The 27,549-nt window shown below is 41.4% G+C and overlaps 1 protein-coding gene across 1 annotated transcript; it reads left to right on the forward strand.

Annotated features, from left to right (window-relative positions):
- Window positions 1-21,500: 21,500 nt before the first annotated feature.
- Window positions 21,501-23,389, forward strand: CCR6 (C-C motif chemokine receptor 6). Its single transcript, XM_069008492.1, has 2 exons — window positions 21,501-21,574; window positions 22,307-23,389. The coding sequence occupies exons 1-2, from the start codon at window positions 21,566-21,568 to the stop codon at window positions 23,387-23,389; spliced, it is 1,092 nt and encodes a 363-aa protein (XP_068864593.1). The 5' UTR covers window positions 21,501-21,565.
- Window positions 23,390-27,549: the final 4,160 nt, after the last annotated feature.

The raw sequence follows: 27,549 nt of genomic DNA on the forward strand, positions 1-27,549 counted from the left end.
GTGGCCTTTTCAATAACTAATTAGATATTTTAAGTGTTAACATGACTTGTGTTAACAGCCAAATGTTGTTCTCTTACCTTGGGAGTTAATTGGAGACCTTGCACTTTGGCTCTAATTGAAGGAAATACCAAAAAGTGGCAAGTCTCCATGCTGTTCCTCCTGTGAGCTTTTACTGAATTGTGTATAATAATTCAAATTGTAAAATAAAGCTATTGTGCTGGCTAAATTGTGTTTTGAGACTTGTTGAACCAGAAATCTTAACATTTAGGTAAATTAAGAAAGCTCTGTGGGATTTGAGGGGTTTTCATGAAAAATTCTTTTTTTATAGTCCAGTCTGCAATTGGGAATTCTTTTAAGCCCAAAGGATCTTGCAGTTCCTGATGATGAATCTGGTTAAGACTTGACAGAATTACATTAGTGGTATCAGCCCAAGTTGTCAGATGGTTTGTGATTCAACAAAGGAAAAAAAAACAACAATCTTGATTGGCAAAATTTTGTCTTGTTTACAAGATACCTTTGTTAGAGGTATTTAAACATAAGTCACAGGTTAAGCTCTCTTGAATGCTTGTTTCACTGTATATTTCAAACCATATTGTTTAGTATTTCACATTAGGCTTCTCCCTGAAGGACCAATGTAGTTGAGTACCCCATCTCAGATGTGTTAGAATTAACAACCAGGGCCCTGTCATAAAAGATGGGAACATTTCTGTGAGCAGAGAAGTGAGTGTCTGAGAGGGACACTGATGACTGCTCTGTGCAGTTCTGTATCAGTTAGGTCTGGTTAGAAATACCCTGTTTTGTTGTAATTTTTTTAACAAATTCTGTGATTTTTCAGAAGTACAAATTGAAGGACTAGACTATGGCTGACAATTTCATAGCATTAATATGGCTCTTGTAATAAGGATGGGTTATAAAAATGATACCTGTCTTTTCTTTTTACTGAAATTACTGCATTCCACCTTTTTTTAAGTGGGAAACCACAGCACATCTCATATTTCCTTGTAAGTGATGCTTTCCCCAGATATAATAAAATCACTATCAGCTTTAGACAGTTTTGACAATATATAGATACTACACCTAGCTCTTGAGACAACTGAAACACTTGATTAGGTGATGATGGTAAAGATGGGGTTTACTACTTTGTTTTCTTTTTAGTACAGTAATTTTCACTGATTAAATACTATTGACAAAGACCAGCCATCTCTTTGGGAAAAAAAAATGCATCCATGAGTATTTGTAGATAAAGAGCTAACAAACTTGTAGTTTTAGTGTTGTGTAGTGAGCAGGAATTAAATCTTGTAAAGATGACTGCAGAACTTTGTGGTGCCAGATGCATCTCCTTTGGCAGGTCCTTTGGTTTGATGTTTTCCTTGTAAGGCAGAGCTAAGAGAAATTGAATTGAATTGCAGGAGGTGCAGTTTTTGTAGATTTGTAAGTGATCTGATTCATACTGAAGCTAAATCCTCTGCAGGCTAGATACCAAAATCTCCCAAAGCATCTCTGTAGCCAAATTGTGGACAGATAGGCTGGATAAAAAGCAGCTTTGCAGAAAGGGCCTGGGGGCAGCTGTGAAGAGTGAAAGCCTGGAAGTGTGGGTCAGTGTGCAGGCTGAGGGAAGTGGTTATTTCCCTTCCGTCCCCTTCCTTGTGCGACCAGTACCTGGAGCGTTGTGCTCAGCTTGGCTCCCCCACTACAAGAGCTGCCAACAAAATAGAGCCCGGTAGAGGGGCTTGGAGGATGGTGGTGGAACTGGGGTATGTGATCTATGAAGAGCTGGCACTGTTCTGCCTGTAGAAGAGAAGGTGAAGGTGGGTGGCTAAACTGAACTTCCATGCTTACAGTGCACCATATGGAAAAGAGGCCCATACTCTTCCTAGAGGTGCCCAGTAAAAGGACAACAAACTGCAGTGAGAGAAATTCCAGTTGCATACATGAAATAAAATCTAAAGAATCACCATGAAAATGGTTCAGGACTTAGAGAAGACACCCAGAGAAATTGTGAAGTCTCCATCACTGGAAGTTTTCGAAACTCAAATGAACAGACTCAGAGCCTGTGGATGTAGGTTTGAAGTTAGGTCCGCTTTGAGTAGCAGTCTGGACCTCCACCAAGCCCTTTCAATTTAGATTATTCTGTGATTCTGCTGAAGCAGACCTCTGTATGGAAAACTAGTTATTATGGGGATAGACAGACTCCATGTGGCTGCTTCTGTGCATGCAAAGTACCTTTTTTGCAGGCAGAAATAGTTTTGCTACAGTTTATTAACGCAGGTGTTTATGTTCATGCTGTCCCATGGAGAAAGGCCAACGTTTGCAAATACAGTAATTTAACATTTACTCTACTGTAAAGATTTAAATCTTATGTCCTTGAAGAAATCTATTAGGAAACGTGAACTTGGAACATATTTGAATATGTGCTGTGTGAATACCTGCAGCTGATCCTTACACTTGGATCTAAGTTTCAAAACAAGGCGTAAGGTTTCTAAAAGTTGTTTTTCAGTTTCTTAACAGCTTTAAGTGTTTTGTTTCAATTGCTCTGTGCTATGGGGAAACCACAAAAGATACGAGGTACTAAAATCAGGTCATTTGCAGTGTTCCCCTCTGAAAGTATCACATGCACCTTCACAGCAAGAAACTGCTTCACCTTTTTTTTTCTCTGAAATGGAAAAGTTTCCACCTTGTGCTCACAGCATGGTCTGTTTTGGCTGACAGTTGTCCTTCAGGGAGTGCTGCAAGGGGAGGTATTGAGAAAAGGCTGGCACATGCCACAGCCGTGTTTCAACGTGCATTTTTGGCTTAGGTGATTGTGGCAGACTTGCTTCTAAACTGATGTTCCCATTATGTTTCAGACATCTAATTCTGGTAGTTTGTGTTATGTGATTAAAAGTTCAGCTTCACAAATGGAAAACAGGCCAGAGGAACAAGGTGACTTGTATAGGTACAGCTGCCACTGCTGGGGCTGCTGTGATCCAGCAGTTCCTCTCCTGAGGTGTGGGGCTGTGAGGCTCAGCACGCTGCACCCACCCAGATCAGCAAACCGCTCAGAACCTGCAGTGGCAACAAGCCTCCTGCTTGGGGAGTGCTGCCCGCCCAGGAGCTGAAACATGGCTGGGAAATGTTTCTGTGTGAGGAGATGTGATGGTGCAGCCCACCTGCTTTTTACATTGGTGAATGTTGGGTTATGGGATTAAGTATCAACTCTCACAAGCACAGAGGAGCAAGGCAAGGGGGAGCCCAATAGTGAAGTGGAGCTCTTGAAGCTGAAACCCCTTGCCCTGTCTCTTTCCTGGGCCATATTGGGAGAGGTGCCCCCAGGCAAGCCCTTGGGTCACCTCATGGGCTGAGTGACCTACAGACACATGGGCTGATGGTGGGATGTTGGAGAAGACTATTTGGGAGGTGGATAAATCCTGTTCTGGTATATTTAGAGCCAGAGCCAAAAGGGGAGAAAGGAGGAGATTGTAGTTTGGAAGAATAAGCACGGGCAGAGGGAAAGGGGGGCAGTTGTGGGCAAAGAAGCTGCTGTTCAGTAGTGTGTCTGGCTGTGCCTACCCCCTACAGCACTGCTCTCTCTGAAAATTCTTTCCAGTTCTTTCTAAACATGAATAAAATGCTTAAAACTGTCTAAGTAATACTGGCCTGTGGATAAATTAGGAATGAATTTAGGCAAAATTTAGAAGCATCCATTTCCTTGAAGTCAATGTGATATTTGGCTACCTAAAACGTTTGACAGAGCTTGGGTTTTACAAAATTATTCTGGCAACCTTTATAAGAAAAGAACATTTATGGTGTTAAGTTACTTTACTAGACTAAAGCAATCATGGAGGTGAGAATTATGTACACTTAAACTTCATAATTTAACATATATTCATGGGAGAAATATGAAATTTAAAATAATTCTTAAGGAATAATATGTAGATTTAAGTAATAGACCCTGTCATTAAAAAGCAACACACACATCCACCAGCTGTTGCTAAGTGTAGCACTGCAAACCTGTGTTTGTCAGTTACACTCACTCATTAGACTAAGTCAATTAAGCCCTAGTGAATTTTGAACTTGGGGACCTGAACAGAAACTGTTAACAGTACAAGAAGGTTTGAATTTTGAGAATGTTTTGGCAGTGCAGGTCCCTTTAAGGTGCAGTCACAGATGTGGGGAGGTGCTGATGATCTCAGAGAAAAAGAGGACGAATTCTCGTGGTCTTCTTCCATGAACGAAAAATTAAAATTAATGAATGCTTTCATGAGTTTCTGGTTCCAATAAATGTGTGCTAATTTGATGGTACTTAATTTGAAGGAGTTGAAAGTGCCAGTCAAAGAAATTAATGCATTGGGACTATAGGTCTTATCTAGCCTGGGAAGCAAAATTAGGATATGCTAGTGTGATGTTAATGCATAGGAGCTCTTCTGCACTGATTCCTTACATGCATGCTTTTGCATTAAATATCAAAATCTATTAAGATAAACTGTGGAAAAATGCAAAGGAACCAAAAGAAGTGCAAAAATACATGCAGAAATCAGTGCCAAGTACTACTCTGAAAGAACCCAAGTCAATCCAGTTTATACAAAGAAAATTAAATCAAGCACATACGCATGAATTGAGACTAGCCCAAAGAACAGTGAAGCTGAGCAGGCAATGGGTGGTAGCAGAGAGCAAGTTATGTAAAATTGATTGACACAATAAGAGTGCTGGCAGCTGCACAAGAGCTGTGGCTTGGTGCAGGAAACTCCCTTTGCACTGACAAGGGATGACTGGGACTGTGCTCCCTTCCCTGGGGCATGTGGATGGGTTCTTGATAGTGAAGCAGATACCAAGCTGGGCAGTTTAGAGCAGGGAGAAGCTGATGCAAGGATTAATTTGCATTAAAAAATATAAAATTCTGAAGAAATAACTGCATCACGTTAGAGATTAACCGTGGGGAGCACTCTAGTTTTGAACCAGGAAGTCATAATACCATTTGTAAACAAAAATTCAGAAGGTGGACCTTAGTTTTGGCTGGTGTTGTAGGGAATGAGCTAGTAAATGTTTGTTGGGAAAAGATTAAGCGATTGGCCATAGCAGCTCACATAGACTACATGATTTCACAGCTCTGCCCCACTGTTTCTTGTGCCACAGAAACACCTCGTAACGCTGCAGCTGTACAAGCCATGTAAAGATCCTGTGAAACGCGTGATTTTTAGAGGCAGTGGCTCCCCTCTCCCGTGTTGATGGTGGGAGCAGAGCGGCAGAGGTTCTCTTCCAGCGGCACAGCGCGTTCACCGCCGCAGCCCCACTCCGCCTGCGGCTCTGGCTCTGCCGAGCAGCTCCGGCTTGAGCGCGATTCACAGAGTGCCTGGGGGAGGAGGCTGTTTGTCTCTCTCTATGTCTTCCTTTGCTGAAGAGCAGCACGCAAGGTTTAGAGCCATGTGGAAGCTAGAAAGCATGCGGGTTAGCCAGCCGGGCGCCTCATTCAAGACTGAGTCTGTAGCCAGCATTGGCCATTCCCACTCCTCCAGACTTCGAATCAAAGGATCGAGTCTGTGCAGCACAGCTACAGACCTGAAATAAAAATGGGGTCACAAATATAGGCCAATTGCCTATGCATCACGGAACAGGAAATCTTGCAGAACAGCCTTTTTCTTTTTCATTTGCTCATATCTCTTTGTATTTAGAATTTTTAAAAAATGAATGCATCCTGACTCGTGCTGTTGTATAATAAAAAAATCTGTTCATCATGGGAAGCAAGCTGAACACTGTCCAGTTGTGTGGTCTTTTACAATAAATAGCATCTGTACATTTTCTAGTCACTAATGGTTTTTTGCACAGATTACCTGCTTTTTTTTTCTGTATGGTAGAGTCAAATTCTGCTAATGAATCATTTTATGCTTACTTGAGCCTCTCATCCTTGAGGGGTTAGGGAAGGGAATTGAAACAAACTTTCAACAGGCAGCAAGATAAAAGACATCATTCAAATCAAGCAAATGTAATTGCTTGCAGCTTGTTTTCTCCCTGCTTGGTTCCAACAATATAGGAGAGCAGAAGTCGAGCTGTGACAAGCTAATCACATAGCTAAAGACAGACTTCTTTCCTGAGAGTGGATGCCCTTTTCCTCTCCTGTTTTTTTTCTGAACCTGATGGTTTAATCTAAAAGCACGGCAGTCTGTTGTTTGCTACCAGTCTGGGGCACACAGTTACTTGGAATGATTGTTAGTGAACTGTGTGCTTTATTTTTAGTAAATATGATATTTAATAGAATTTAAGGCTTCATCTCAATATGTGGCAGTGCAGAAAAGTCTCATGGGGTGTAGAATTTGCCAAGACTTTGGGGAAAACAGACATTTTGTCACTTTGCCACAGGTATTGCCCACCAGTGCAAGGTGCTGGGAGGATGGTCCCCACTAACCATTTGTCTGGGAAGGGGCAGTGTCTCCTCTGTGCACAAGGTTGCACTGGGGAGTGGAATTTAGTAGTGTTATGTTAACCCTACTGAAGTAAGTGCAGGGACACTGATGTCTCTTACAGCCTCTACCTGCAGAAAACTGCACATAGAGGTAGAACTACACAAGCACAAATTAGATTTAGTCTCAGTTAGGCACAGAAAGGAGGGGGATGAAGGACAGTGGAGGATCCTCTGCTGTATATTTGGGGTTGGAACCGTAAGTGGTGTGGCAGCGCTGGACCAGTACTGAAGTCCTACTGGAGCATGATGAAGCACACTCCAGCTGTGTGGTGCAGAACATCCCTCGCTCCCAGATTTGCACAGTGATGTTAGCAAGAAGTTGGGCTATTCTCCCATCCCATTAGTTTGATGGTTTGTGAAAAGGTAGAAATCTCTGATCTCAGAAAAGCCCTCTGCTTTCATTAGTCCTGAAGCTGCTCAAACTGGGAACTCTGCCACTCTAAGCACAGCACAGGTAACCACAAGATGGTTATTTTAAAAATCCCGTGACTGATTGGGGTCTGAGGACATGGCAACGCTATTGCTCAGAAGGAAACAAAACCCACTCTGGTTTTGATCTGAGCCATTAGAGCAAGTTGGAGGGGAGAAAGAGACAACAGGCCCTCAATGGGAGTAAAGACAGTTCAACATACTTCTGCATGTGGGTGGGAGGCCTCACTAATATATTTGCTGGTCTTCCAGGGACCTGGAAGAAATCCCTTTGATTGCCTTCAAATCAAGCAGATTTGGTTTTATCCTTAGGAACACTGTATAGTTTCTGAAGAGTTCAACAATGGAAGTCTGCACTTGTGGTGGTATATTAAAGCTTTTGTGTAGTGGGAAGAGATGCTGGAACCAGGCAGACTGAGAGGTTGAATTTTAGGGATGGGGCTGTGAGGCAGAAATGTGCTTAAGTGTCCTAGGGGCTGTGCTTCAAACTCTAGTCTGAGGTTCAGAGTACTGGTATAGGGACAGAAGAGTTCCTTCTTGAGAGAGCAGGCTGGCAACTGGCCCATGAAGAAGCTGCTGTCAACAGCAGCTTCAAAGGCTCACTGTGAGTTGGATGCTGCTGTACTCTAACACAGACTGAAAACCACCCTGGGCCTTGCAGGAGTGCAGAAAGAGAGAAGATGAAAGACTTTTAGAGTAGGATGTTATCACCTCAGATACAACAAGATAAAGTTGTAAGCAGTCAGAAAGCTCTGTATATATGACTATTAAGAGACACAAGTCCAGTATTTTCCAATTATTCTAGTATGTTCCAAATATTAATTGGAAAATTCCCAATTAAAAGCATTTTACCTTCATTAAAAGTTCTCTTAAGCCCTCTCCAAAAAAACCACCCTTAGTTCATGGATTATAGCAAATTGAACTCTAGCAGTTTCTTTCTTCTTTATTCAAACAACAACTTTTTAATTAACTTATAATCAGAGGGGAGCTTTTAAGAATAAAACCTTGTGCTACCTTCAGTAAGAAAGCATCTTCCTCAGCAGAAGCTCAAAATAAATTTTAACCACAAATCTCCTGTTGCTTCTAGAAATCTTTCAGTCTAATGTTCTGTCTTGCCTTTTACAGTCTTTGCACTCAGCAGTGATGGAAAAGGAAAATTAGTGTAAAGAAAAGTTACTTCTAAGTCATAAAAAAGCCTTCAGGGAGAACTGCAAAATACTGACTCATCCCACACACCTTTTGTCTCACACTGGACCAGTCTCACATTCACCTTCCATTTCACTCAGCCAGGCAAAGTGACTACATTTAAGAGCTTCATTATGTGCTCAAGGGCTTCTCTCCAGCTGCTGGCATGGCCTCTCTCTCACCCTCTTGCACTCTTACCAGCCTCTTGCACTGAGAAAAGTCTACCTGAGTACTGAAACTTTGCAGTTGGTTCAGATAATGAGAAAATTACAAATTACTGTTGCAATACCATACCTTAACAAGAATTTGGGTTTTGAGTCATTAATCCTGCCATTGGTTCCACCTCAGTAGGGCCAAGGTAACTTCAGAATTCTGAGGTGTAGCTCATGGTTGTCAGGCAATAGCATCTGAGCAGCAGAGGACACGAATCTAGTAATTACAGTGTAGCTCCTTTTGTAGTTTCTCTTCAGTAATACAATTAAGTGAGGCATCACGGTGCAAGCTCTTCTGTTGTGTTTGTTTGTATTAAATTCTTTAAGAGTCCACAAAATCATCACTCAAGGATGTCCAGGAACCTTCTGTCTGAGCTCCACAGGTAGGTCCATCCCTTTCTTTATCACAGCTGAGGCATGGTGCTCATCACATAAAATCCCTGGGGAAAATGCAGCAAAAATCCCATATTAGTAAAAGCTGCTTGTCTGTTTTAGCCCCAGCGAAGTATTAACAGCAAAGATCCTTTGACAAGGGTACAAGCCAGCCTAAAGCCAGAGGTGGTGTGGATCAGGTTGGTCAGACAGGTCTGGCAGCATCTGAAATAGAACAAACACCTCTGGTCCTGCTGTCTACATTTGCTGTGGGAAGTGGCATGACATCTTTCTCTTTTCCAGCCATGAAGGCTGAAACCCTGATGACAGGGAAGGAGATTTTTCCCTCCATCCTCACAAAAGACAGTAAGTAAAATTTGCATCATGTAACACCCTCATATATCAAAATGGAAAAAGGAAAACAACGCCCTTGACACACCCTGGCTGACAGCAGGTTGCTGTGTGAACTTGGACCTGAGGAACACACCCCAGTGTGGAGCTGGGTGATGAAGATATCCTCAGAGACCTGGCTTGGCAGTGGGTGCCAGTCTTGATGTCAGCATAACAGAATTCTCTTTCTGTTGGACAGGCTGAAGGGCATTCCTGAAGGATGGGCTGCTCTGTGCGAGCCACAGCAGGGTGACCCAGGCATGACTGGCACACATGATACATCATGTCCTGCCAGGAAGACATCACTTTCCCTCCACAATCAGTGTGGAATTAGGGCATCCTTTCCAGGCTTCATATGTCACTGTGGGTTAGTGTGGACAAACTTCGCCCGTGTGGGTGAGACCTTCCCTCTTGGTTGCAGGTGGCAGTGACAATTCTCACCAAGAAGAACACTTGCTCCACAAGCACAGGGAGGGGAGTTAAGACAGACCCAACCAAATTTAGGATCAAAGTCGGGGCTCTTCTTGTTGGCTTTTGCCAAGCTAAGACAGTCACCAGGAGAGAAAGGCAGCTGCCAGAGCCCAGGAGGAGAAGGTGTCTGTGGCAGCTGACATGTTGGCCAAACTGTCCCTTAAAACCAGACTGAAAAATACCTTTGAGATTGTCCACACATTTAGAAGCAGGCACAGGTCTAAATACCTCACCATTGTGAGGCCTTCCCTGGTTCAGGAGGGGTTGAAGAGTCAGTGCTGCAGTGTTAAATGCTGTGCAGTGGTTAGCTGTGGGCGTGTTGACCCTGTGCCTGCACACTAATGTTGAGAAATCAAGGAAAAGATTACACAAACCTCATGTGACCAACACTGCTTTGAGAAGCCAGTTACCCTTTTGGATTCTGGTTTTGTATATTTGATACTAAGGTCATCTGGTAAATGGTTCTTGTGGTGTGGGCCTTGAGAGTCATGACACTTAGTCCTGGCACTCTGGATTGAACAGGGAGCAAATATGTTTGAGACAAATGGACAAAAGATGCAGAGGAGAAGCACCTCTGCCCCTACAAGTGGCTTCAGGTAGAAGGAAATGACTAGCTGGGCCAGGTCCCACTTCAGCATTTCAGGTAGCAATAGTCAGAAGTGTTTTGGGAGAAACTGAGCTTGCAAATCACGAAAGGAATATTGTTTATGTAAAGTAATGAAAGAACAAGACTGCTGTCCCAAATATTACCAGCTGAGTTGTGATCCTGACTCCAAACACAGACTGGTGAGGTCAGTTGAACATGGACAGAAAGAATACTTTGAGGGCTATCTGTCAGATGGTCATCTTTGTAGGACGAAGCAGATACAACCAAGACTTTGTGTGAGACCACAAAGTGCAGCAGCAGATCCTGGTGAGGGTGTCCCAGTCAGCATTTAGGTGGTGATTCCTGGAATAGGCACTAAAGCATCAGCGTAGTGAGAGCCCACCGGGGATGAGAGACAGACCAGCGCAAATTTAGCTGCCTGTCAAGCAAATTTACAAGCCCAGCCAAGAAAGTGGGAGGAAGATGCAGTGAAGCAGGACGTGGTTAATACTAGTTCACTTTTCAAAATCTCAGCAGTGGAGGCAACCAAAACATCCTGGGGAGAAAGGACTGGGTAGCTATCAGTCACCAGCTTTCTCAAGTGTGTCCTCAGAGACACATATGCCTTTCCCCCTCAGTAAAGAACATGTTTGTGCCACTCAACACAACCATGTAATTATAGAATCATGGAATAGTTTAGTTTGGAAGGGGCCTTCAAAGGTCATGTTGTCCAATCCCCCTGCAGCAAGCAGGGACAGTGCCATGAAGAGATGAGCAAGGCACCCAGGCAGGCATCAAAAATAGTCTAACTTGGAGCAAGATGAATAGATCCTTTGGGGGCTCTACTGCATCTGCCACCTGAACTATCTGGCATAGCTTTGCACTGGGTAAGGAACATACACTGAGAGAGAGACCTGTTAAAAAAGTCTTGCTGCAGATGAAGGAGTTTCCTTGATAAGGCTGAGAGCCATAAACAAGTTTTTGGTTTTCCAAATTATATTTGGTTTATGTGACAATGTTTTGGTAGAGGTGGGTAGGAGATGCTACAGCTTCTCCAGTGACTGACAGGCCCAATGCCAGAAGCTCCAAGACTGATGCACTGCTGGTCAAGGCCAAGTCTATCAGTGATGGTGGCACAGCCTCTGGGATAACATAGTTAAGAAGGGGAGAGAAAAACCTTCACAAGAGCAATGACAGATAAAGCAGAGAAGAATAAGAATATATGAGAGAATATAACACCTCTACAGATGCCCAGGTTAAGCAATCAGTGAGTGATCTCTCCCTATCCCTAACTCATGAGCCTTTCATTATATTTTCACTGCCCTGTCCATTAGAGGATGGGAGTGATAGAACAGCTTTTGTGGACACCTGGCATCCAGCCAGGATCAACCCACCACCCAGTGCTGAAGTTCAAATCAGTGCCAGAATGCCTACATAACTGACCTGTCCCTCTGTGCTCCCGGTGTCACCAGGACAGTTATACCTGGGTAACTGGGCTAACCATCTACCGTTCTTCACTCTCCAAGCTGTTGTCCTATCATATAATTTCAGTAGATTTAGCTGTGCTGCTTGATTCTCTAATATACCTGCCCCACAGCATTAGCAAGTTCCTGTCTTTGTGCAGGCTAGATGATACTTATGGAAACAAACTCATCCTCCCTCGGGAATGGATGTAAGCGCCTGCTTGCATTCTCTGTGTAGCACAAAATTAATCAACTGCAGTTGCCAATTTGTTGCTCCTGTGAGGAAACAATCAGTAATGTGCCTCCTGTTACTTCTTTGGTTTCTTTTTTTACTTTATTTTTTTTACTCTTTTTTTTTAACCACCTCTGAAATCACAGTGGAAAAATCAATGTTATCAAAGCCCTAACCACCAGTGACTGCATGCATAAAGACCTAGAGATCAAATGATAACAGCAGCTGCCCACTCTTAGAAGGGAAGTGAAAGGTTACCTGTCTGCTGCAATATGAATCCAGACAGATGTGTTAGCTGTGCACAGCAGAGGATCCTGTGTTGGCAACTACTTTCCCTGTCATCTGCTTGGCACAACACAGCACTGTGCATTTCCTTTCTCTCCTAATCCACACAGAAACTAATGGTTGAGATCAACGCTCTGAAGGGATCACAGTGCAACTTTTCTGCTGTGGAAGTTAAGTGCCTGAAACATTTAAAACTTATTAAAAGCAAAATGATTTAAACATGATTGAATATCTCACTGATTAATATCTGACCATAGAGACAATGTGTCAGTAGGACACAACTTCCTTCCTACACCAGCCTGAACAAGTGGTATCTCAGTGGTGACTGTATAAGAGCAGTAATTCCTCCTGTCCAGAAGACCTGGAAGGAGATTTTCCTCCTTGCAGGGCAATCTCTTGTGGCAGTTTCTCTCTGGGTGGCCTCAGCTCATTGGTGTGGTTAGTGGTTACAGCCTGCACTATGATATAGATGTAAAATGAGGGAGTCATCGTCTCATTGAAGTGGCCAGCCAAAACCTCCAGTTTGTCTTTGCTGTGAGCAAAGTTCATGTGCTGAAAGGCACGCGCTGTAACTTGGTCCACGCGGCAGAAAAGAAATCCTCTCTGATCTGTGTCCAGCCAACATATTGTGCAGACACAAGTTCAAATTTCATTCTTCCATTCCATCATCTGTGGTTTTAGGTGGGAGCTGGGATCACAGATGCCTTAAAACTTCCACACTGCACATCCAATTGCACCATTAGGTATATAAACAACTTTTAAACTACCTTTAACTCTTACTCAGGCCATGAAACCCACTGCTGCAGAGATGGGATTGGGGCATTCCATGGTGTGGGTCTCTTGTAAAAATCAGTCATATGAAGAAAGTACAAGTCTATAAAGAAATCAGGTCACTGAATTCAACACATTCAGGTTAAAATGTAAATGCTTGGGCGTACAGAGTGATGACAGGCTCTGAGAAACTACTTTGGTAGTTATTTCAATGAGACATGGAACAGAGAGTGAGTGACTGAGTCAAGCAATACAAAAACATTACCACAATGGGTATGGTGTGACTACAGGATCAAAACCATAGAAATTATGTCAGCAACTGCATACTTAACTCTGCTTGTATCTTTGTCTTGTGTGTGCAACTTCTGACATGGAAATTCACTTGTCCTCTGCTGCCTAATGTAAATTGTTCAAACACTGGCAGAAAATTCAGCAGAACATTCTTGCAGTAGACCATTGACTTTAGAAAGAAGCAGTTATTTGGAAATATTTTGCAGTATTCTGTCTTCTTTGAGGTGATATACTTAATCCAAAAAAAAATCAGATCCACTTTAGCAAGAATATGACCTTAAGCCCTTAAATAAGGGACTGTGACTTGTGTTACACATTCTTTCTTGGGATTTCAGGAACAAACATATATTTTCTGGTCTATAAAACAGTTTCTTGTGGGTTGAGAAGGTAGATAAGTGAGATTACAAGTGCCTGGCATCTTCACTCAATTGGCCCTTGGCAGTAAAAGGATCATATTATTCTGTTCATCACTGTAAGTGTTCATTACTTCTGGCATAACCTGGGGAGAAGCTTTCACCAGAAATGGTTCTTAAACCTTTTTAAGATAATCAGTCAAAAGGGAACAGTAAGCAACAGACCAAATACAGCATAATATAGAAAAAGTTTTTTCTTAAAGTAAAAAAAACATAATTTCAATAAACCAGATTTTTTTCTTCAGAATACCTTTAGCTACCCCAGAAACATCTTGATGAAAAGTTGAAGTGTGTCAATTGGAGAAGGCTGGTCTTATGTCTCATGGGAGTCGTCGTTCCCTATGATTTCTATTCCTTTTTCTGTCTAAATTTCTGTGAGATATTAGACCATGGAATGACATTACTGACTGCCTACTTTCTCTATCCAAAGCTAGGACCTAGCCTGACTGATAAGCTGAGACTAAGAGAATAAAAACATAAACAAGTATATAATAACTCAGCTGTGTGTCTTGGTGCATTTTATAAACTAGCATTTTTGCTATAAAAATTTCCATCCAAAATCTGATAATTTTTTATTTACAGCTTTGGTTTATCAACACTTTCTCCAATATAATAAAATCTGTTTAACCAGCTTCTCTGAAGTCAGTGATTATCAACAGGAGGATACACTTACTGCTCTTCATGCTTCTTTCTGGAACTCAGGCCTGCTTTGAGATCAGCTGGTTATAAGAAGTGATGCTGCAGTGAAGCAGAGGAGTGCTCTGAGTATGACTGTACTCCTCCTTCAGAAATTCCATGTTTAGTCTGACAAGAAGTCACATCTGAATCTTTACCATGACCAGAAGACTGTTTCTCATCAGGTTTTTTTTTCAATCTCACTTCATTTTCAAGAAAAATATCAAGTGCACTGGTGGAAGAAGAGTGATGGATAGTGATGCCTTACAAACACAATCATACCTCGGGCTAGAGGCAACACCTAAGCAGTGACTTTGCAGGCCCTCTCCTTCCCAAGGGCTCTGTTTACAGCTGCTACCCATTTAACCCCTGAGCCCTACTTGCTCCTATGGAAAAAAAAAAACCTGTAGAAGATCTTTAGGAGGGCTCTGTCTTCCCTGACTGGTTTGACAGAGATGATCAAGTGGTAAAACCATTGATGGATGCCAGTTGGTGTGGGATGGATATCAGACACTGACAGCTTGTAATGTGAGAGGAGGGCTGCATCTGAAAAGGGGATAATGGAAGCAGATGGGAATGAGGTTGAAAATAGGAACAAAAATGATCAAAGGGGAAGGAAGTGAGTGGTACTACAAAATGTAAGGCTGAAGAGAAATTACAAAGACAACAAGAGATAGGAATAAGAGAAATCTAGAAAAGTTGAACAAAGAAAGAGGAAGAAATAGGGAGAACCAAAAGCTAAAGACAGAAATACCAAAACCAGCAAAAATTACAAGGAGTGAAAAGCCAGATGCAAACAAAAGAGGGAAATTTTGATAGAATTACTGGAAAAATATATTAACAATGTAGGATGGTCATGATGAAAAAATTAAATAGGTAACATGAACAGCTTGAATGTAAATATATCATTTACATTTTGTAGTCCAAAAGAATGATGAAGACACTAGAACCTCAGCTGATGGCTAGATTTTTGAATTAGATTACACTGATCAAAATTTAACTGAAGGAACATGAAAGAAGGATAGAAGAACATAGGGCCGCATGCTGCCTTTCTTTTAGAATTAAAAAAGGCAGCATACTGGTCATTCTAGAGAAAACGTGGATTCTGGAACAACTCAGACAATAGCTTTGTTTTCTTTATCTTTAAATATTTTCTTCCTTAATTAATGGTGGCAGACAACTAGCATGTGGTGAGATTTGAGAAACCACAGTGACCATATTAGTTAAGTGAGAGAAGATTTCCTTTCAGAGCTCTAACCTATGAAACAAAACTATCTCACATGCAGATTATTAATTAGTTGTGTGAAAAAGAACAAACTCTTTCCACTTGCCACGGCATGAAGGTGAAGCACAGAGCATCTGTAAAGAAGGCTGACTGATTGAAAGAAACTGTTGAAAAGGTAAGTTGGACTAGTTACCTTGTGTTAACTTTGGAATTCACCAAACGGTGAATTCTTCACCTTCTGAAAGACTGTTATTTATGCTGGATATTGGATATACTACAAACTAAAAGCACAAGAATCATTTAAATTAGAAAGCACCTGATTATGGAACAAGGTGAGCAATAGTTTTTTTAAAGGATCAGCTAAAACTCTGATTTATCTTTTAATTAGCCATTAAAAATCTGATCTATATTCTGATGACTCTCATACCATGAAACTGTGTTGAAAATATTCCGTTTCTTCACAGGCTAATCTTGGTATTCCAAAAGTAAGTTGTTGTCTGAGAAACAATGTTGGAAGCTGTTACTAGAAGTGCTTGTCCAAATATGCATGACAATCATGATGGACTTGGTGATTTGAAGTCACAGATGTTTTTGTAATGGAGAGGGATTTTCTACTTCAGTTACTCATTATCTGCTGGTTACACGACTGCCATGTGTTAGGTTTGCCTTTGTGTAATGAAGTTTGCTTTGCAAGACACAGGTCCATCCACCTCTTCACTCCCAAAGTTACGAGAAAGAAGCACCAGAAATACTTCAGTGAAATATCCCACAATGACATATCAGCAAATTCCATTACCAACAGAATGTGTTCCTACTCTGAATTTGCTGTTTTTAACAGGGTTTGAGCCCTTGTTTCAAACTGTCAGGGACTGTGAACAGGAACCAGTGGTTTTCTTCAGACAGTGTTTACAGAAAGAGAGTTCTCTGTAAACAGGATTGAGGCTGTTATATATAGCTGTGTTACTACAAAGAGTATGTGCACCTCAGTTTATCAAGAGTAAATGTACTATGCCTTGCAGCGCTTGAGGGATAGGAGATTTCAAAACGAAGCTTGTGTTTTCTTTCTAAGAAAGACCAGAAAATACCTTACAAGGCTCATCTCAAGTTAGTTAGATGATTTCCGTTTACTACAATTTGACATGCAAATGACAAGTCAGCGAAACAGCACAGAAATGTAGTCAAAAGAAAAGTCAAAGCCTCTTTTAGCAAAGGTTCAAAGCATGGCCTGAAAACCTGTGATGTTTTAATGATGGAAATTTTTATGAATTATAAAATAAAAAATAATAGAGTGAAAAGTACTTCACTATTGTGATTAAGGATGTCTTGAAAGATTCACGAGGACTTCTGTCTTCACCTCCTCGTCTTTCCACTGAAACTCACACATCTTCTTTCCTCCATGTTACTGGACTTTTATTGAAATAAAACCATTTTCAAGCGCTTAACTATGTTATGCATTTAATCAGAACCTGCTCCAGATCTGTGAGAACAGGGCGTGGTTTAGTCCAAACAGCAATAAGGAGGCCAACTTAATATTATAGTGACCCTGTTTGAAGTTATTTGAGTGATTGATAGATTTCACACTTTCTTGCTTTGTATGCATCAGTGAAGATTGCTGTTCAGCAGTAACAATCAAAACATGCGTGCACCACATATGCATGCATATTTAGGTAAAACAAGGCTCATTTCAGGGATCTCTGTGTTCTTCCATGCAAATGGATTTGGTTATAGACAAAGTCTTGGATCCTATGAAAATAAGCCATTGAGAAAATGACATGTGCCTGCTTAGATGACTGTGAACTATTACAGCAGGGTGCTTTAAATGTACCAGTTCTTCTTTTTACACCAGACAGCGTTTTTGTTTCTTTCAGTGGGTGTGGTCAGTGGAAAGAAGCACCAATCTTAAATTGCTAGGGAGCCAGTGCTACTGTGATATGCTCAGTTTAGAAAAAAAGATGAGTGAGCAGAACATCTATCATCCTGTGTTTCTTTATGTTCAGTGTTCTATTAATTTAATAATGTCTTAGACTCTTACAATACTGTCTGTATTTATGCCATATGGTGTCTCTAATGAGATGACAAACACAATTTCTAAAATAAATCAGGAGTTCAGAGAGGGGGGTTTACATTTTTTTGTTTTTTCCCCCCCTTCCTCCTAATGCAAACATCTAAGTTATGTTCAGAACCAAGGCCTAGAAAAGAAAGTTTCTAGGTTTTAAAATTCAGAAATCATGAAAGGAAATATTTTCATGTCTAGTTCCAACTAACTTTAGCAACAGACCTGAGCAGCATGAACATGAACAGCAAATGTTTGTGCCAAACAGGCAAATACAACCACATTTTACTTATTTACCTGCGTTTACACATTTTGTTGTTAGCAGATCAGGACAAACATTTGGGTTATGTGCACCTTGACATATAACCGATTACTATTTTTTTTTCTCCTAAAACAGTTACTAATCAATTTGGTAATTATTACTTGTCTCATTTCACAGTTTTACTCTAAGCAGTCTTTTTGATTTAAATGACTGATGTTGAAACTACTCATCTGTGTGACATTAAATGCACCTTTTGCAAAACCAGGTAATCGTCTAGCATGCATTCTGAGAACAATGGCAATTAACACCTTGCTTTTTATGATTCTAATTCTAGTTTGATTATTTTAAAAATAATATCATTACACAGGTAGACTAATAAGTAAATTAATAAAATATTCGCCTCCAGCTTGCATGTTTTCAGCACAGAAACATTTTCCTTTACATAAAAAACCAGATGATTTCTGTTGCTTGTGAGGAGGAAGTGGTGGTTATTTCAATTTAACTCTGTGCCTTTAACTAATGCTGTTATTTCTTGTTTTCTAAATTAGAGTGTACTCCTGTTGAGGCTGGTGGCAAATGTGCTTGAGGCAGCCAAAATAGACCTTAAAAAAAACACACATCTTCTTTCCCCCTGCCTTCAGATGATTTTCAAATTGGGTAAGTACTAAAATAAAACAGGTAATCTATAATCCATGTATATCTGTGGCAAATGTATTAAACTGAACATGTAAGTGGGATTGTACTTATAAGGATGGACTATTCTTAAAATTACTTGATGACTGAATGTTTTTCTTCCAAGAATTCTGTCTTTTTCCTCAGGTCTGTCTTTATGCATTGTCTTTTGTTTGTATAATTCAAATAGTATATTTTTTCTTAAGATTGTGGTTTAGTCTTACTTTTGAGTACTCACCCACTGCTTTCATAGTGAAAAGAAATGTGATGATGTGGATAAAGTGGAAAAACACTAAGCTCAAAAATTCAAGGCTTATATATTTAACATTCAGAACATAAGTGTTTTTGAATACACATGCACAGACATGTGCCCATATGTAGTACATAACCAATGCTAGCACACACCACCTTACATATATGTATATATGGAAATTTATTTTTAAATTTACCTAATACATTAATGCTAAATAAAGATGTAAATATGCAGATTATAAAGGTGCCTACTGAAACACTGTTAGAAAGATTTAAATCAAAAAGGAAATTGTGTTTATAAGAATTCTGATTCAGCTTCCTCAGCAGCCAGTGCATGTTTTTAATAATTTCAGTGAATGCCATTTCAAATTCAGAGAAGGAAGTCAGCTCAAGAGATTTAAATCAGGTCTAAACATGATCTCTGCAATTCTGACTTCAGTTTGAGTCCTTCGCTGCAACTCTCACACTAACCATCCTCAGGAAGCTTCTGCTGGCCAGTGGAAGTAATTTTGTGAATAAGTGTGTGGCTGGTGGTGCCTTCTGAATTCCTGTAGAATCAGGGAGAATATGCATCTCTCCTATGATGACTAGTTGTTGTTCCCCATATGATCTCTGCTGAGCTCTTCTGTGAGCTAAAGAGCCTTTTCTCAGTGATAATCTGGAAAGATATCCCTTCTTAGCCCTCCTTGCAGGCTGGAGGAAACACCTGCGCTCCCTTTCTTCCAAATACCTTCACCCACTCATCTTCCTTGTGTATGTTATGTTCATGTTCCAGAGTGGCTTGGTCTAAGTGGAATTATATCTTCTTGTTTATAGAGAAGATATGCTGTCAGACTCTCTTTGTATATTTTAACCATGTAGGTCTTAAACAGACGTGAATGGCAGATACCTAGAATGGTATTTTTCTTACAACAATAAAACAACAGTTTCTAAAATAATAACCTAGACAGGTGCCCCTTTAATTCTGTCCAGCTGAAGAGCTACTATAGCTGCAGCCAAGTGCAAAGGGTAAAAGAAACACCAAGCAAGGTCATGAGTGTCTGGCTGGATGAGATCAGAAAGTGTGAAGCAGCAGACAGTGACTAAAATTGTCCAAAGATGGGCTAGGGGACCACAGCCCCAGGTTAATTGCATAACTTGCCTGCTTATCTTATACATCTCTGCACTTCTGAGAGACACCATTAAGTTTTTTGAAATTTGCTTCAGAAGGTGTTCAAGCACTTTCAGGCTGTCATATTCCTACAGCTTCTAAAAATCAGTTTTGAAAAGCCAGCAGAGGAAGCTGGAGAGATGGTTAAATATTTGTTTAAAGGGCAGGAAATCCAGATAAGCTGCGATACCTTAGCAACTTCGTATAGTTCAGGTCTTTACCCAGCTGCAGCCCTCTGTCATGAGCCAGCATCCCCACGTGAGTCATCCTCATTATGTTTTTGGAGAGTATTCTGTCCTTTCCCCACCCCAATTTCCCTGTTATATCTGGACTTCATCTGCCCCACTTTTACAATTTCTCTCCCTCTCTCTTTCATTTTCACCATTAGGTAATTCCCAAACAAGAAGGTTTTGTTTTTGTAGACTAAAAGCTGACCCATGGGCTCTTCCCAATTAGTAGCATGACTAGCAAAATGCAGACAAACTCTAGATAAAACTGCCATTCATAGCCTTAACAAATATGGGACCTTGTGTCATCCAGTCCCTGAAATTACTGCCTTGCTGATAGGTGCAGTTCTCAGATACCAGCTAATGGAAAGAAGGGAAGGACTGAATTCATGCAAGGAATGCTGAGGGATTAAGTCTCCTGCCCATGGGGTCCTGTGTGAGGTGGAACAAGTTATTTAAGCCCAGCTTTCCACATGTGGCCACCAATGGCCTCTTCCCCATTTTATTTTTCTGTGACCTTAGACTCTGTGATGTGATTTGCAGAAGTCTGATCCTGGATGCAAACAGTCAATGCATTTAATCCTCTATGTAGCTGAAGTCCTTCATCATGTTAAGTGCTCTTAGAAGTGATGTGGAGGGGGATATGTGTCTCAAACTGAGCATCTCAAGTGGATGCTTAACTCTAATGAGTCAGGTTCTCCCTTGTAAATAAAGGTGGTAATACTTCCTCACCGCAGAGTGTTGTGCAAATTAAGTAAGCACCATTTATAAAACAGTTAGGTATCACAATGATAAAGAAATCAAATTGTTTTCATAGGGTGCTGTCTGAATGCACACTGAACACTACACTGTACATCTGCACACTGAACAAAAACAAAACACCAGTGCTCAGTCTGTTCATATGTTGTGTACTGTCCTTTACACTATAAGAGGCTATTATTCTAATTGCTCTTCAATTTCCTCACTAGTGTAACAAAAAAGGACAAATAATGTGATGTTGAAAGTGCTGAGACACACTGATAAAGTGTCAGAGTGGAAATAAAAGGTTAAGTGCTGCACTACTGTTATGAAGTATAACGGAGTGCTGTTTATTTTTTCCACATTTCCCTCAATACACAGATTGCCATTGTCATACAGAAGTTCTCAAAGTAAAATTTAATTTATTCTAATTTTTTGTGGTGCAAATTCAATGTGAAGTGAGAGTCACGTATTCTCATATATCACTTATTAGCCTATGAATAAACATTCAGTACGTAAGACTGTGCTCTTAATGACACTGATAAAAACCATTCAGTTTCTACAACTGCACATTTTGTAGAGATGTGTGATTTGTTGCCACGCTCCAGTGATGAGATTCTGTTTTGAGAGGTTTTATTTCCAATTTTGTTTTTCTACTTGTTCACACTTCTTGTGCTGGTTTCCTCATCCAGTCTGCTTTATTGTTTTCAGAAATACTTGGGAAAGTATTTTGAAGTCCTTCTGAACATATTTTTCTGAGAAGCATACTGCCAAAATGAATTTTGTAAGTACCTAATTGATAAACTATATTAGTACATCAATAAAGTGATGGCCACACATTCCACCACATTGGCAGATAGTTGGTGAGTTCTTCATGCCTTGAGGAAGAGTTAACCAATGATACCTTCACAGTGGCTCTCGTCTATTGATGCTTGGAATTGAAAATGCAGTTCTTTGAGGCTACAGATCCAAACACCATAATTTCAGGAATGATAATCTGATGAGATGTTTCTGACAGCAGAGTTTACTGTCAAAGCACACTGTTTATTGGATTTGCACTACAGGTTTGGTGTTTGTGGTCTCAGGCTTGCTATCATAGGTTGCCTGTCTAGCTGAGTAGAGAGAAGTAATCATTTTTGGGCTTGATTTAGTCAAGCTACATTAGTATGAAATGCATAACACACTAGAAAGGCATGTTTGCCTTCTCTAATGGTAAAGGAAGACTAGACACCTAATTCAAATTCAGACTTTTACACTGTAGAGTCTTCTGTGACAGCAGATTAGTCCTTTCTTCATAATGTATTTAAATATGGAGACTTTTGGGCCATCCAAAAGGACTATTTCCATGTCTGTAGTTTAGGTATGATTTTATGAAATTTCCCAGATAGTTCTTACAAGTCTTGTCTGTAGTGTTAAATGCATTTGTAATTGGAATGTGTGGTCAGCTATCTACCATGTTGCTACTACAGATACTAGAGATTAACATCTGTGTGTTAACTGGTGTTCTTTTTTACAGACAGACCCTCGTTCCACAGACTACCCCTATTATTCAGACTATGCTTCTCTAATCATGCCACCTTGTTCTAAGCTGGAAGTCAGGAACTTCACAAAAGCATTTCTGCCAGTTGCATATTCACTGATCTGTATCATCGGCCTCTTTGGTAACATCTTTGTAGTGATGACCTTTGCTTTATATGAAAGAACCAAGTCCATGACAGACGTGTACCTCTTCAACATGGCCATAGCAGACATACTGTTTGTTCTTACTCTCCCACTGTGGGCAGTGAATTATGCTGCTGACAAATGGATTTTTGGGGATTTCATTTGCAAAATGACTAGAGGCATCTATGCAATCAACTTCAGCTGTGGCATGCTGCTTTTGGCCTTTATCAGCGTGGACCGGTACATTGCTATCGTACAGGCAACAAAGTCTTTTAAACTCAGGGCAAGGACTCTCGCATATAGTAAACTCATTTGTTTGGCTGTGTGGATATCTTCAATTTTAATCTCTAGTCCCTCTTTTCTGTACAGTGAAAGTTACAGCTTCTCCAATGAAACCAAAGAGATTTGTGATCACAGATTTGACAGAATGTCTGAAAGCACAATGCTGAAATCACTGCTGCTGTGGCTACAAGTTGCATTTGGATTTTTTATACCTTTCATATTCATGATTTTTTGCTACGCCTTCATTGTCAAATCCCTACAACAAGCTCAGAATTCCAAAAGAAACAAAGCAATCCGTGTGATTGTATTAATTGTAGCTGTTTTCCTAGTTTGCCAGGTACCTTATAACATTGTTCTTCTCATGACAGCTGTCAACATGGGCAAGATCGACAAATCTTGTGACAGTGACAAGATAATGGCTTATGCAAAGTACACCACTGAAGCCATAGCATTTTTACACTGTTGTGTGAACCCTGTGCTCTATGCATTTATTGGAGTGAAGTTCAGAAGTTACTTTGTGAAGCTAATGAAGGACCTATGGTGCAAGAGGTACAAGAAAGACAATAAACGTAGTTCAAGGACAAACTCTGATACTTATCATTCAAGACAGACTAGTGAAATTCTGACTGACAATGGATCATCTTTTACTATATAATACAATTTGAACAACATTATTAGTGAAAGGACTCTTCTCACCAAGCAACCCAAACCAATGTCCCTGTGCATGTGATAGCAAGTCACCTGACCTTCTCTGCACCTCTAAGGGAGCTCCAGTGCTCTACAACTCCTTTCAGGAAATTAATTAAGATAAAGAATAATACCGTCCTGTGTAAAACTAAAACCTTATTCACTTCTCTTAATGCTCTTCTAAAGTACATTCTCTTGGAATTATAAGGAAAGTGAAGTTTACAGAGGAACCCTCCTCATTTTGTAAGGAAAAATTGCATCTCATCTGTCCTACAACACTGAAATACACCCAAACTAACAAGTAGATGAATTACATTATGTCTAGACTCATTCTTACATTCACATTGCTTCTGTTAATTACTTCCACCTGGAAATCCTACTGAAGTGTAGGTCTCCACTGTACCAATATTGCAGACTGTACTAATATTGTCACATTGTGACAAAACTAACCCAAAGAGATGGCATTTTGAGCAAAGCACGACAAGGAATGCAAACCGAGAAATGAAGAAATGGGACCAGGACTGCTGACAGAGCAGGGCTGAGGTGCTTGGTCTTGTAAATCTTCACCCAGTGCTCTTCTCAACAGAGTGTGAAGCTTTGCTCAAGAGTTTCTTCTCTTTGTTTGGCACAGGATTCAGGTGCTGGAATCCAACAAAGCTGATAATCTGATGAATGTCTCTTTGTGAAAAGTTGTCTCTTCCCAGCTGAAATTCACACTCCACTTTTTAAAAGGCAGCTAACTGTCTGAAATTGCAATTATTCCAACACTTTTTGTTGGAACTTTATAGGTGACAAAATACGAAGCATTTCTTTGTGTTTAGCTACTGCTAGCAAAGATTCCTTAGGAATGGATTTACCAGCTCAACTATGCATATATATAGTTTCAGAAATTAGTTAGAAATTATTATCTTAAAAAAGCAGAATCTGACTTAATTCAGCCAGAATTTTTACTGAGTCAGTATTTGACTCACTATGAGTATAGGAATATTTATAATAAACGAAATTAGTTTTTACCCAGCCTTGAATCTTCAGCAAATCCTCAGTGGATCTGCTCACTGAGTGAGCTTCACCACTGTAGCAGTCACTGTGGGACAGTGAGACAGACAGAAGCAGGAGCTGAAGGACATGGGCAGGATGGAGAAGAGGAGCACCACTGTTTGCAGTGTGCTGAAGTACGTACGAGTTCTCTGCAATTCTGCTGCGATGGGAGCATGTGCCGTGACAGTGTCTGGATTTGTTCTTGTGTGGGACGTTACCCCTTTGGCTGTGAAAATTACTGCAATTTGAAGCTTGCTGTTTAGACTTGGTTGTTTTTTTTTAAAGTTCATAGTTGAAGAGACTGGGGAGCTTGTATCACTAACTACTCTGTATAGTGGCAATGCAAAGGTCCAAGAAGGACAGTGCTGGAGCTGAAGATCCCTTGAGGAAAGACATTAATTTGGCACATGAAAGTAGTACTGCCTAGCTGGTGCAATCCATCTTTGTTGCCACTGCAGTGTGAGGTTTTTAAATATCAGTGCCAGATATGATAAAGATTGCATATATTTATCATAACTGAATAGCAATTTTGCAAGAATATGATAGAAAATTATGTAAATATGGATACATGCATTTGCTGTACATAGCAATGATGATTTTCTGGAAGAGAATTCAGCAAATAAAAAATGTAATTGAAAAGGAAAAAATCCCCTCAGATCCAAGAGTTCCTTGCTACATGTATTGCCATGAAACATTCTCTTATTCAGCACAAAATCTCTCGTATCTGAACAGTCTGTCCATTGGAGGTTCCCTGAGGGAGCGGGCCCCAGGGCAGGAAGTTCACAGCTGAAGCAGCTGCAGCAGCTCTTGGGCAGAGCCTTCCAAGGCTCCAAAGTGTATCCTCCACCTCCTGCCACCCTGTGCCATGCTTGCATTGGCCTTCAGCCACTGAACAACCCAAGCACCGCCCCAACGGGGCTGGGGGCAAGAGAGCTGCCAAGGGGCAGTCACTGACCTCGCATGGTCACTGTCCCACCAGCGGTGACTTGCTCATGGACCCCAGCAGAGGGCAGGGAAAGTGTGCCACAGCCTTTCTGAAGTGGTTCCTGGCTGAAGGAGCATCCTTCCTCAGGGGTGAGGGCAGAGAAAGAGAACAAAGCAGGGTGCTGCAGTCCAGGGCCTTCCCCAGATAGAGGGGTCAGTCTGGGGGCTCACAGGTCGCCAGCTCCTTGTAACTGTGAGAGACCCAGGCAAGCTGAGTGCGGTGGTGTGGGACAGCTGCCTCAGGCAGGAGCAGCACAGCTTCTTGGCTGCTGGATTTTGTGAGGGTAAAATGCTCACTGGAAATGACATTGAAGTGTAGAAAATGTACCCAGCTTCTACCTAATGCATGTGGGAGAGAAGTCCTGCTGAGGGAAGAGGAATAGGGTACACATGTGGGGCTAAAACAGAACTTGGAGTATGAATTGTGTTGGTGCCAAGGCCTTGCCAAAAGTCCTGCTTGAGGTGCAGCCAAAATCTTGCTTGCCACGAATGAGTGCTCCGTCCCTAGGAAACACGGGGGTGAAGGACTGGGTGGATTCCTGTGATGGCTTAACATGTCTGGCTGCCAAGGGTCCACCAAAGCCTTTCTATCACTTCCCTCCTCAACGGGACAGGGGAGAGAAAATATAATGAAAGTCTCATGAGTTAATATAAGGGCAGGGGAAGATCACTCACCGATTGCTATCATGGTACTTGAGGAAATTAATTGAATTTATTACCAGTCAAAATCAGAGTAAGATAATGAAAAGTATGGCAGATCTTAAACATACCTTCCCCTCTACCCATCCCTGCTTTCCAGACATAACTTTGTTCCTGATTCTCTACCTCCTTCGCCACAGCTAGCAGGAAGACAGGAATGGGGGTTACAGTCAGTTCATCACATGCTGTTTCTGCCACCTCTTCCTCCTCAGGAAGAAAAGTCCTTCCCCTGGCCTAGCCTGGAGTCCCTCACACAGAAGACAGTCTTCCACGAATTTCTTCAGCATGAGTTCTTTCCATGGGCTGCAGTTTTTCAAAAACTGCACCAGCGTGGGTCCTCTTCTATGGCTTACAGTTCTCCAAGAAAAGACTGCTCCAGCATGGGCTCCCTGTGAGGTCACAAGTCCTGCCAAGAAACCTGGTAGGATGGGCTCCACGGGGCCACAGCTTGTGCCAGGAGCCTGCTCCAGTGTGGGCTTCCCACAGAGTCACAAAATCACAACCTTCTTTCAGGCATCCACCTGGTCTCATGTGGGGCTCCTCTAGGGACTGCAGGTGGATCTCTGCACTCCTGTGGACCTCTGCTAGCTGCAGGGGGACAGCCTGCCTCACCATGGTCTTCATCATGAGCTGCAAATATATCTCTGGTGCCTGGAGCACCTTCTCCCCCTTCTTCTTTGCTGGCCCTGGTGTCTGCACTGTTGGTTCTCTCATGTATTCTCACTCCTGTCTTCTCTGTCTACAATTACTTCTGTACAATAACAGGTTTTTTTTCTACTTAGCATCATTATCATGGCAGATTGGCTCAGCCTTGGCCAGAAGTGGGTCCATCTTAGAGGAGCTGGGTGACATTGGCTCTGTTGGATGTGAGAGAAGCTTCTAGCAGTTTCTCAGAGAAGCCACCCTTATAGCTCCCCCACTACCAAAACCTGACTGCACAAACCTGATACAACTCCCAAGGGGCTGCTGTGCAGGGAGAACCGCAGCTCCAGCCACTGGGATGCCGGCTTTCTTATGCACATTTTGAGGGTAACGACAGGACAAAAGGGTGGGTAGATAGAAATTTAATTTAGCTGCAATACCTTCCGGACATTTTTTGTGAAATTTACCATAAGGTAAAAGTGAAACACCAGTTCAGAGCAAAAGCAGTGGAAGAGGAGGATTACTCTGCTCAATGTCCAGAAACAGATGGCCATAGCGGCAGGCTGGCCAGTGGATGTGTCTGATGGGCACTTAGATATTCTGTCATTCCTTTGGTGGCCATGCCAACAGAATCAACTCATGAGCATGAGATGTTGGTAGTTCAGGGCATGAAAAGAGCACAGCTTTAGAGGAGCTTGGGAACTTGGTGTTCCTTTTAATGCTTACAGAGCAACATTTCAAAGCTTACTACGCATACGGCATTTT

This window comes from Aphelocoma coerulescens, chromosome 3 (assembly GCF_041296385.1).
Source record: "Aphelocoma coerulescens isolate FSJ_1873_10779 chromosome 3, UR_Acoe_1.0, whole genome shotgun sequence".
In the NCBI taxonomy this organism is placed as follows: domain Eukaryota; kingdom Metazoa; phylum Chordata; class Aves; order Passeriformes; family Corvidae; genus Aphelocoma; species Aphelocoma coerulescens.